Source organism: Xyrauchen texanus, chromosome 11, assembly GCF_025860055.1.
Source record: "Xyrauchen texanus isolate HMW12.3.18 chromosome 11, RBS_HiC_50CHRs, whole genome shotgun sequence".
Classification (NCBI taxonomy): Eukaryota; Metazoa; Chordata; class Actinopteri; order Cypriniformes; family Catostomidae; genus Xyrauchen; species Xyrauchen texanus.
Window position 1 is genome coordinate 23,459,807 of NC_068286.1, and position 12,140 is coordinate 23,471,946.

At 37.3% G+C, this 12,140-nt stretch overlaps 1 protein-coding gene across 3 annotated transcripts in view; it reads right to left on the reverse strand.

Annotated features, from left to right (window-relative positions):
* Nucleotides 1–12,140, reverse strand: part of LOC127651849 (dehydrogenase/reductase SDR family member on chromosome X-like) — a 131,209-nt gene that overhangs the window by 92,633 nt on the left and 26,436 nt on the right. For all 3 annotated transcript variants that reach the window (XM_052137883.1, XM_052137885.1, XM_052137884.1), the window contains exon 3: nt 5,239–5,346. In XM_052137883.1, the coding sequence (XP_051993843.1) occupies nt 5,239–5,346 (108 nt within the window). The remainder of the gene's footprint in view (nt 1–5,238; nt 5,347–12,140) is intronic.

The window sequence follows — 12,140 nt, forward strand, 5'->3', positions numbered from 1 at the left end:
TTGGCATATAACAAATGTAAAACAATCTACTTACAATTTATAATTTACAAATTTACTTATAATTTACAAATAACACAACCAATGTTCACAAGCTAAACAAATCCATAATACATGTACAGTAGGGCTCACTTTAACTATTAAAAGGAATAGTTCATCCAAAACTTCTCTCATGACACACTCACCCTCCTGGCATCCCAGATGTGTATGACTTTCTTTCTTCTCCAGAACACAAATGAAGATTTTTAGATGTACATTTCAGCTCTGTAGGTCTATACAATGCAAGTGAAAGGGTGCCAAAATGATTAAGCTCCAAAATCCACATAAAGGGAGCATAAAAGCAATCTATATGACTCCAGTGGTTAAATCTATGTGTTCAGACACAATTTGATAAGTGTGGGTGAGAAAGTTAACAATTTAAAGGGATAGTTCAGCCAAAAAAAAATTTATTCTCTCATCATTTACTCACCCTCATGCCATCCCAGATGTTTTTGAATTTATTTTTCTGTAGAACACAAAGTATTATTTTTAAAAGAATATTTCAGCTCTGTAGTTCCTCACAATGCAAGTGAATGGGTGCCAAAAATGTTATGCTACAAAAAGCACTTAAAGTCATCATAAAAGTAATCCATATGACTCCAGTGTTTTAATCTATATTTTCAGAAGCGATAAGATAGGTGTGGGTGAGAAACAGATCAATATTTAAGTTTTCATGTACAATAGAATTTGAATCAACATAAACACAAGAAGAATAATGTGAAAGTGATCTGTTTTTCACCCACACCTACCATATCGCTTCTGAAGATATTGATTTAACCTCTGGAGTCTTTTGGATTACTTTTATAATGACTTTTGTGATTTTTGGAGCTTACATATTTTTGGCACCCATCCACTTGCATTGTATGGACCTACAGAGCTGAAATTATTTACAAAATCTTCTTTTGAGTTAAGCAGAGGAAATAATGTCATACAGGTGAAACTCGAAAAATTAGAATATCGTGCAAAAGTTCATTAATTTCAGTAATTCAACTTAAAAGGTGAAACTAATATATTATATACACTCATTACAAGCAAAGTAAGATATTTCAAGCCTTTATTTGATATAATTTTGATGATTATGGCTTACAGCTTATGAAAACCCCAAATTCAGAATCTCAGAAAATTAGAATATTACATGAAATCAATAAAAAAAAAGGATTTTAAATACAGAAATGTCGGTCCTCTGAAAAGTATAATCATGCATATGTACTCAGTACTTGGTTTGGGCCCTTTTGCATTAATTACTGCCTCAATGCGGCGTGGCATGGATGCTATCAGCCTGTGGCACTGCTGAGGTGTTATGGAAGACCAAGATGCTTCAATAGCGGCCTTCAGCTCTTCTGCATTGTTTGGTCTCATGTCTCTCATCTTTCTCTTGGCAATGCCCCATAGATTCTCTATGGGGTTCAGGTCAGGCGAGTTTGCTGGCCAATCAAGCACAGTAATACCATGGTCATTGAACCAGGTTTTGGTACTTTTGGCAGTGTTGGCAGGTGCCAAGTCCTGCTGGAAAATGAAGTCAGCATCTCCATAAAGCTTGTCTGCTGAAGGAAGCATGAAGTGCTCTAAAATGTCCCGGTAGACGGCTGCGTTGACTCTGGACTTAATAAAGCACAGTGGACCAACACCAGCGATGACATGGCTCCCCAAACCAACACAGACTGTGGAAACTTCACACTGGACTTCAAGCATCTTGGATTGTGTGCCTCTCCATTCTTCCTCCAGACTCTGGGACCTTGGTTTCCAAATGAGATGCAAAATTTGCTCTCATCAGAAAAGAGTTTGGACCACTGAGCAACAGACCAGTTCTTTTTTTCTTTAGCCCAGGTAAGACTTTTGACATTTGAAGCCCATGTCCAGGACCCGTCTGTGTGTGGTGGCTCTTGATGCAGTAACTCCAGCCTCAGTCCACTCCTTGTGAAGCTCCCCCACACATTTGAATGGCCTTTTCCTGACAATCCTCTCCAGGCTACGGTCATCCCTGCTGCTTGTGCACCTTTTTCTTCCACACTTTTCCCTTCCACTTAACGTTCTATTAATGTGCTTTGATACAGCACTTTGAGAACATCCAACTTCTTTTGCAATTACCTTTTGAGGCTTTCCCTCCTTGTGGAGGGTGTCAATGATGGTTTTCTGCACAACTGTCAGGTTAGCAGTCTTCCCCATGATTGTGAATTCAACTGAACCAGACTGAGAGACCATTTAAAGGCTCAGGAACCCTTTGCAGGTGTTTAGCTGATTAGATTGTGACACTTTGAGCCTACAATACTGAACCTTTTCACAATATTCTAATTTTCTGAGATTCTGAATTTGGGGTTTTCATAAGCTGTAAGCCATAATCATCAAAATTATATCAAATAAAGGCTTGAAATATCTTACTTTGCTTGTAATGAGTCTATATAATATATTAGTTTCACCTTTTAAGTTGAATTACTGAAATTAATGAACTTTTGCACGATATTCTAATTTTTCGAGTTTCACCTGTACATATCTTGGATGGCATGAGGGTGAGTAAATGATAAGACAATTTTCATTTTTGGGTGAACTATTCCTTTAAGTAATTTTTTAGGAGCCCAATAGGAGGCGATATGCACAAAGAAAGTGAAAGTGAAGGAAAAAAGACATACACTACCTGTCAAAACTTTTGAAACACTTGACTGAAATGTTTCTCATGATCTTAAAAATCTTTTGATCTGGAGGTGTACACTTAAATGTTTGAAATTAGTTTTGTAGACAAAAATATAATTGTGCCACCATATTAATTTATTTCATTATGAAACTAACATTTTATTTAAAGAAAAAAGTTTTTTAAATTGATGACTTGGACCGAATAATAAAGAAAAGCAGCCAATAAGTGCCCAACATAGATGGGAACTCCTTCAATACTGTTTAAAAAGCATCCCAGGGTGATACCTCAAGAAGTTGGTTGAGAAAATGTCAAGAGTACAGGCCTTCAAATTCTAAGCAAAGGGTGACTACTTCGAAGATGCTAAAATATAACAGTTTTGATTTATTTTGAATTTTGTTTAGTCACAACATAACTCCCATAGTTCCATTTATGTTATTCCATAATTTTGATGACTTTATTATTATTAAAAAAAAAATAAAAAATTATAATAAAGAATGAGTATGTGTTTCAAAACTTTTGACATGTAGTCCAGTAGAAGACATGGATATATTCACTGGAGTCATCTGGTGTACTTTATGTTGCCCTTAAACTTTGTGCACTGTTCGTTTGCGAGACACAATTGTGATTTTAGCAGGGCAAAAAGGGCCCCAAACATCATACAAGTGTAATTTTTTAAATATATTTTATAACACTCATTTTACTAAAGTAAAAACACTAAAGTTGTGCATTTTGGGGGGTGATTTGAGGGTATTTAGCTCTAAATTACAACATTCATTTTCATATAAAACAAGCACATTTTATGTTATATTCACTTCAATGAAAAACAAAAACAGTAAATTAAAGTGTCATAATTTGTCATGCATTGGGGTCTCTGGTGACATCTGCTGGAATAGTAATAACAATAAAAAACAATTACATGAAATAACAACTATGGCCAATAGATGGCTTCATTGCTCTATGCATTGGCTGATCTCTATAAGCTCATCTAACAAAATTAATTTATTGACATTATCACAAGTTATGCATTGGATATATATTTAGGTATTATATAAAAAAAATGTAAACAATAATTTTTTTAATTGTTGCATTTTATCTAAAGTATGACAATAATGCACTAAACATGACAATGCTCCACAGTCAAATATGATTGTGTAACAAACAATAAAAAGACAGAGTTATTATTTTTTTTACCTATACTTTATTTCAAACATCAAAATTCTATCATAAACATTTTCACACAGGAGTCAGACTCAGACCTGTGTGGTACATTTGGTATATAAAGACATGTTTGTCTACATCTGTTAGGGCCTAAATGTCCTCACCAGTTAAAAAATAAAATGGCTCTTAAATTGATCAGATGATGTTGATCTGTGCACATGTTTGTGTGATGGTTAGGTTTAGGTTCAGGGGTAGACTTTTGAAATAGAAAATATTGTTAGCCTGATATGAAATCAATGGAAGTCAATGAGAGATCACTAATATGGTCAAACAAACCTGTATGTGTGTGGATGTCAGTGTGTGTGTGTGTGTGTGTGTGTGTGTGTGTGTGTGTGTGTGTGTGTGTGTGTGTGTGCACGCGTGTGTTTTCTGCATTGTGGATGTTTTATAGTCTCACCCCTTCATTTGTGTGGTGGTGTTCTGCATTGTGTCTTATTTATTGATTTTTATTTGACAAAAACAAAAAACAAAAATTTTCCCATTCATTTCCTATAGTAGGTAAAAAATGAGTGTTGCTTTTTTTACGACCCCTTAGACGTAGGGACAAGTCCAGATTTGTTTTGTGTGTTCAGATAGCTAGTGGAGAAAAAAAAAATCACCAAGTCTTTCACAACTCAGATAAAGGATACCATTTTTTATTAAAGAAAAAATTATCAAGATGGGTCAAAAAAGACCTGAACAGTGCACAAGGGTTAAGTGGATTTTGGAGCTACAAACTTTTGGCACCCATTCACTTGCATTGTATGGACCTACAGAGCTGGGACATTCTTCTAAAAATCTTCTTTTGTGTTCAGCAGATGAAAGAAAGTCATACACATCTGGGATGGCATGAGTGTGAATAAATGATTTAAATTTTTGTGTAATCTAACCCTTGTTATCAAGCATATGTAACAAAAGGTTGGACCAAAAAACTCCCAAAGTCAAAGCCCTGTGTGTGCATATGCTCTGAGGGTATCAGTGATGCAGGGAAAATCATCAGGACCTGCTGTCCTGCATCTGAATGAACATGTGACGAGATTTACTCCTGCAAAGGCTCTCCTCATTGCCTTTTATCTGTCACTATACTCTAGGAGAGTGCTCTTCTTGATAATGTACACTGGCATGAAAGAAAAAGAAAAGGACAAGCATAAGGATAGAAGAACAGGAAGACAAGGAAAAAGAAGAAATGTTCTCCTCAAGTACCAAACTATACTAGTAACCTAAGAAAATAAAAAATATTGAAAATATTTCAGAAGTAGCAGGATGCTAATCTGCACTGCACAACCACAGGAACTGATCTGTAGAAATGGCTAAAATTAATCAGTGGACTGGTGTTGGTTCCCTGATCTGAATTCAGCAATGAGATGATACTATACCAATGACCACATGCATGCCCAGGCTGACCAGATGTCTGGAAATCTCATATCCCATTCCTCTGGTCCCCCCTGTCACTATGGCAACCTTTCCATTCTGCTTGGGCAAATCTGGGCAAGACAGGAAGCAAGAAAATAATGGGAAAGATATTACCGGATATTGTCTAAAATGATTGTACCCTGACACATACTGTCCTTGTTTGGGACATAATGTGTCATTATTCATGTATGAGTGTTCTTGAATGTACAATGGTGTGAAGGACCATTAAATGCATAAACTAGAGGTAAAAAGAAGTTCAAAACAGCTCAGCAATGACACACTGTTTGCGAACATTCAGACACCGGCCACACCATTGTGGGAGGTGTTTAGATGTATATTTAAATATGAGGACACTCAAGAGTACCTTTAAAACATTAAATAATATGACATTAAAATATGTTATCAATGAGTTCATGCTTCATTCTATGAGTAGAATTCACACAAGGTCAGTAAAAGAAGCTATTTAAATACTCAATGATTATTTAAAGTAATATATATTTGCACTAGATAATGTATCATTTGTCTTGTTTACATTCTGAATTCATGGAGCTTATGAGCAAACACACTATACGCCACCATAATATGCACTGATTAGATTACACTGTGTTATTGAATGATGATGGGCAAACCTTACTATGGACAGATGTGTGAATGGCTTTCGGCTGCAGAAAGCGCATGAAGGAAGCAGCACAAAAAACAAGAGTGAATGGGCACTTAAAGGGTAACTAAAAACCTGCTCAGAGTCTGACTCCACCCACTAGAAATATTTGAAAATGCAGGAAAAGTGGGCAGACCCCGGCGAGGATAGAGGGAACGAACCGAGTGCGGGGCTGAGCGGGGGCACCTGAGACTCGTAGTGACGGATTAATTGACAGCTGCTGTCAGACTCTATGTTATTATTATTCCTCACACGGTCGCAAGACGACATGTACATGAATCTGGCGTGGTGAGCTGGAACCTGCTTACGTAAGCTGTCACCGCTTACGTCACGAAGTACCGCAACAGCCAATAGGAAAATTCAACTGCAGTAGCCACCGTTCAACCTGAAGAGGGCAGCACTCAGACGTTTTTACAACATATATTGTAGAATTAAAACACTTTATACACAAATGTCAAAACAATTACTTGAATCAGTACTAAAAAAGCCCCATGCTTACAGATCATTAACTAAAAAAAGTTGGTTTAGGGTTTAGTTACCCTTTAAAGAGTATTTGAGTAGATTTTATTTCTTTTGTAGACCATTTAAACAAAAATAAATAAATAATGCATGATATGGCCTTGGAAAATGTGACTACAAGAATGATCATACTGCTGTAGGGGAGTTTGTAACAGTTTGCTAATAACTCTACTCACTGCTGTGTTCATGTTGACTGATCTTAAAGCTAAAATACTATATGTAACTTTTTCTGTTAAAATACTTTCTCCTATCCCAGCTAAATATGCAGAGACACCTATTCATAGGTTAATAAAAAAATAAAAAATAAAAAAAATTGTAAGCATTCTTTCTCTTTGCAGCTTTGAAAATTCCTGTTTTAATTTAGAGCGACCCGGGTGCCCCAACATTACACAACCAAAGGCATTTGCTTTCACAGAAATTACAGCTTTAACGGACTGCATGGGAATTAGCTTTCTGCCTCAAAGTACTGTAGGTAGAGCTCCAGGTCACACATACTGATGACATGGGCCAATGGCAGTAAGATGTTTTACAGCTGCTAAGAAGTTTTCCTAAGATTTTGCCTTGGCGAGCTGTTATGAACCACCGAAACAAACTCAAACACCTTTTTGGACAGATTTTGTTCTAAATGACCTGACACACCCGTTCGCACTTCAATTTCATAGGAAGTATGCAGGGGCCTTTACATACAAACTGGGAACACACCTGTGGCATGCTTACTAATGTTATCATTCCTTCACTCTTTGCTTTATATGCATTTCATTATATTAACTATAATGAAAAACAAGTAACAAGAATTATTAGTTACACAGAATTTTTTTATAAACGTAAATATACAGTATATATGCTGTATATACCAGTGGCGGCCGTGCAGTTACATTCTAGGCCTTCAGTGTGATTCATGCCATTAAGAAAACACAGTTTCACAATGAATAAGACACGCTATGCCTTTGAGCATCATACATTATGTTGCAGCTAACTAGTAATACCAATTTAAATTTTAAAAACACGTCCACACATGAAAGCCAGAACTTGAAACAACACTTAATGCTCAAGCAAGCCTAATTTTAACTGCAGCATGATTGTTTTGTGAAATTAACGTCTCACAAACAGACATTCAAAAATCATAATTTATCATATGAATCTGTCAAGGAGGTCTATAATACCTAGAAAAATCTATCTAATAATATTTGCGATTTAAATGTTGTTTGCAATACATTTCATTTTTTCAGGGTACAAGGTTATGCTGCGTTCCATTCAAGCTGGATGTGGGATATTCCTACTTGATATTTCGGACCATAAATGCATTCCACTCCCACTCCCATTAGCTTGGCAGGGGTTTGACTCTTATTAGAGATGTCTCCTAACAACCCAACTGATAGACAGTGCTGCAGCGCTAGCATTTGTGCTTCAGGTGTATGATTATCAAAAGAGATTAAAATTTACCATGTTTTATACACCCGTTTCCGCAGGCGTTTGTTAAACAAGCTTTAACCCTCTGGTTTCTGTGGGTGTTTTGGGCCCTGGAGAAGTTTTGACATGCCTTGAAATATGTTCTTTTTTCAGATGCTTAAAATCATATTAATGGCTAAAGTCTGATAACACTGTATTCAGCACAAACTGGGCTACAATAATATGTGAGCAACATGTGTGTGCATGTTTGTATTTTTGAGAAAATAACGTTTATGCATGATTTCCCCCTGATTGGTCTGAATAACTCACAGCATTCTGTCTTGTTTGTCCATGCACTGTCAATGTCCTCTTTGCTCTGCTACGCTATCACTGCATGAGAAAAGGGACGTGTGGTTTGAGAGCATGAGCTCAGTGTCAATTGCATTGGCTGCCTTAAATCTAGCGAGATGGAGATGAGAGATATAACAGGTGTAACTCTGCAGCTGAGTAGTTCTGTTAGCTTTACAATTATTGTCAAATGTAGTGTAAAATAAGGAAGTGCCGATTTGAAAGGTGCCAATGTCCGCTCCAACCTTGCATGCTTGAAAATTGTAATGTTAACCGCTTTGTCGATTATAAGCAGGAGCAACAGTGAGCATTTTGAGCGCCGCGATTACAAACAAAGTCAATGCAAAGACTCGAATAGACGCAAACTTGCGGCCAGCGGTGCGAATGAAGAGAATGGCGTGAAGCGAAACGCTTCATTCGCGTGTTATAATATCCGAAATATCCGCATGACGTGTTGTCGCGAAAGCCTATCAGCAATGAGATTGCCCGGATATCACTGACATACTGACATAGTAGCAGCAGAAATCAGGAAAAATGGGTGGAAAAAAATGGTTGTAGCTAGAGATGCACCGATTGCAATTTTCTTGGCCGATTTCGATTTTCTTTCTAAGAACTTTTATTGACCACATATACAAACAAAATCTACCTTTCTTCAATGCTAAATTTTATTTTCATAATAAAATAAATTATTAAACATTACAATTTCCCCCAAACTGCACTAAGTTACAGGATCTTCTCTCACTTAAACAAATCTCAAAATAAAGTGCTCTGTGACTAGAAAGAGGTAGAAATAACAATTAACTGCAAATTAGTTGCTTTATATAACAGTTGTCATTTTCCACTATTTTTATAAATGGACCTTTTTCTCTTTATTATTTGTCTAACAAAACAATTCCAAAGATCTGAAAAACTGAAGTGTTTAAAACGCTCAACTTACGTTAGATGTCCAAATATCAGTTGTAAAACTGAACACTGCTTCGGGAACGGCTTGTAACCATATCTGTCAACACTCCCGTTTTGTTATTTCTCCCAAAAGAACTCCCGTAATTTGTATGGCCCAAACCACGTTATATGAATAATCAAATCAATATATTATTCCAAGGTGATCTTAAATGAAACGCATCCTACTCACACAATCGACACATCATACAAATTACAAATCATTTATGACCACAATCTGGCAACCAAAACCCATTTGCGCTGTTGATATCTGCGCAGGCAGTAGACACGGGATATTAAATCAAGCATCACTGGTAGATGGGAGGAGAAGACTCAGCTGGTGCTCCAGGGAAAAAAACAAAATATACATGTACATTTAACAACAGATGGAAGAATTGAATTTCATATCCCGAAGCATATCGACAATGCCCACGCCTTTTGCAATGTGTGTCGCACTGATTTTAATATCGGACAAGGTGGGAAAAATTACGTTACTCAGCACATTAAATCACAACGGCACAATTTCTATAGTATTTAGCCTGCCTCTGCCATCCCATCCCCCTCCCGGATTTGTGTACCCAAATGTTGACAGATAACAGGCTGCGTGTGTGACATGACACAAGATTAAACAACTCGGGCAACGTGACGTCGGAAAATAACCACCTACTCTATATCGAGGAAATGTATCAGATTTTTTATCCCTCTGTCCTCAACTATGGAGAACGGCTGGTCATCCAGGGCCATAAATTCCATAATTTTCCTCGTAATTGCTTTGGTCTTTTCGCTGCTCATTACAAGGAATGATAGGAGAGGCTGCTGACTTGTGGCTGGCTCTGAGCTCTGGCTAGCTTTAGCCGCTTTCACTTTTTAGCTTCTTTTTTAAAATGGGCATTTTCAGCTGGGTGATGGTGTTTTAAATGCCTAATTAGGTTTGTTGTTCCGAAAGTTATTGTGGTGGTTCCCCCACAGTTTACTTTGGCCTTACAATTATTACACATTTCGAACTTTATATATTCTTCACTCACAGTGAAGATCTTCCACGCCAATGACATGTTTACGTGCGGCTGTGACGTTATTGCCTGCGCCGCTGGCAACAAAACGGACCGGCTTGGAATTGTAAAAGACGTGAGGCTGACTGGCCGGTCACTGATCCGGCCGAGCATGTGGAAAATCGGCTAATTTCGGTCCCTGGCCGGTCGATCGGTGCATCTCTAGTTGTAGCAGTGTGTGGGCACCCGGAATTGTATAACACAACGTCAATGTATCTGGGAATTCTACGACAGATACCGAGCAGCATTCGTTGTGATATCTTAGAAGCAGAGGCGTTTCCAACATTGAAGGACATCCGGGGCTTAGCCCAGACCATTTTATTTTCACACTAGCAACCACTTCCCTGTAGTCCAAAGCTGGTGAGAGGGTATTCTTTGAGTTTTGCTCTGGCTGGGCCTGTTTCTACAGTTCCTAAATCTTCCACTCTAGTACTATCCTTGACTAACTCATCCTCTCTCCTCCCTGAATCATCTGTGATGCAAAAGAACAGATACAGCACGTAACTTATTGCAAATCAGCTTTAAACAACTAATTCATCAAGTGCTACATATGCCAAATTGTAGACCAATACCATTGAAGAAAATGTACAGATCAGTGGGATTGCCCTAATATCTATCATGATTCTTGAATTTTCATGTACATTAACATAAAGTCATCACAAAAGAGTTATATTATAGTGAGTAAAGTGAAGTAAAAAAACCTTTTTTTATATAAATAATTAATATTTTTTTACATAAATAGTCAAAATGATGTATAAGATCCTAAGTTAAAGCAATACATTGGCACCTTCATTGACACACCATGGCATCGAACTGTATATAATTATCCATGTTCATCTGTCAAAATACTTTCATTAGGATCATTGGGATAAACAATGTTTCACTTTTAACTTTCTCTAAAGTAAAGTGACTGATTAATTGTTACCAGTTTCCATGCCTGATTCTGGCACATCTTTGCTACCCTCTACAAAACCATTTAATCAAATCAAAGTGTATATTTACTACAAACTAATATCACAAAACAAGTCACACATACATTTTATGCTAATGCTTATTGGTTATCCTTAGAGAAAACAACACCTGATAAACAAGAAAAGTATGCTCCGAACGGGACTCGAACCGCGGTCTCCAGCGTGAGAGGCGGAAGCGCTAACAACGATCTTTCGACTTTAAGGACAAAAACAAATGTGAATACTTACCTACTGACTTTCGGAAAAATCCCCAAAGCCTCATTTGCTTCATTTTTGCTGTCTTTCCTGCTAACTGCTGTTAACTCGCCACTACGTAAAGTAAGTTGATGTCAGCTCCTCCCTTACCTGCTACATATTCAACAGAGAGGAAGAAACGGAGTCGCCCATAGGCTACCGACAGCAAATAAACTTATTCTATAGGCTAGATTATGCCTATGTCTATTTTTACAGGCTGTATACAGTATGTGCAAAGCCAAAACACAAAGAAATAAGGCAACTTATGATTTCGGGGGTTTACATAGGCTATTGTCCGGTTTCATATTTGTCAGTCAACTTTTCAAAATTCATTCGGGGCTGAAGCCCCAGCAAAATCGGCTGCCGCCGCCTCTGCTTAGAGGCCCCTCCTCCTGCCCTTTTACGGAAGAGAAGGGGATAATACTTGTGGGTTCGTACTACTCGTGCCAACGCGAGTTTAAACACAAATTGAATCCAGCAGTCAAAATCCCGCGAGCAATGAGATGAGCTATGTATGTGAACGCACCATTAGAGACGCAAATGAATGCCATTTGCATTTCGGATTAAGTACGTAAGTAAGTAATTTTTATTTATATAGCACCTTTCTAGAACAGAAGTCACAAAGTGCTTAGCATTCACAATATAAAACCAAAACAGCATATAAAAAAATTCTTAAAAAAAAGAAAGAAAATTCACACAACAAATTAGATAAAATCTATTTTAAACAAGTGAGTTTTTAGCTGCTTTTTTAAAATGGC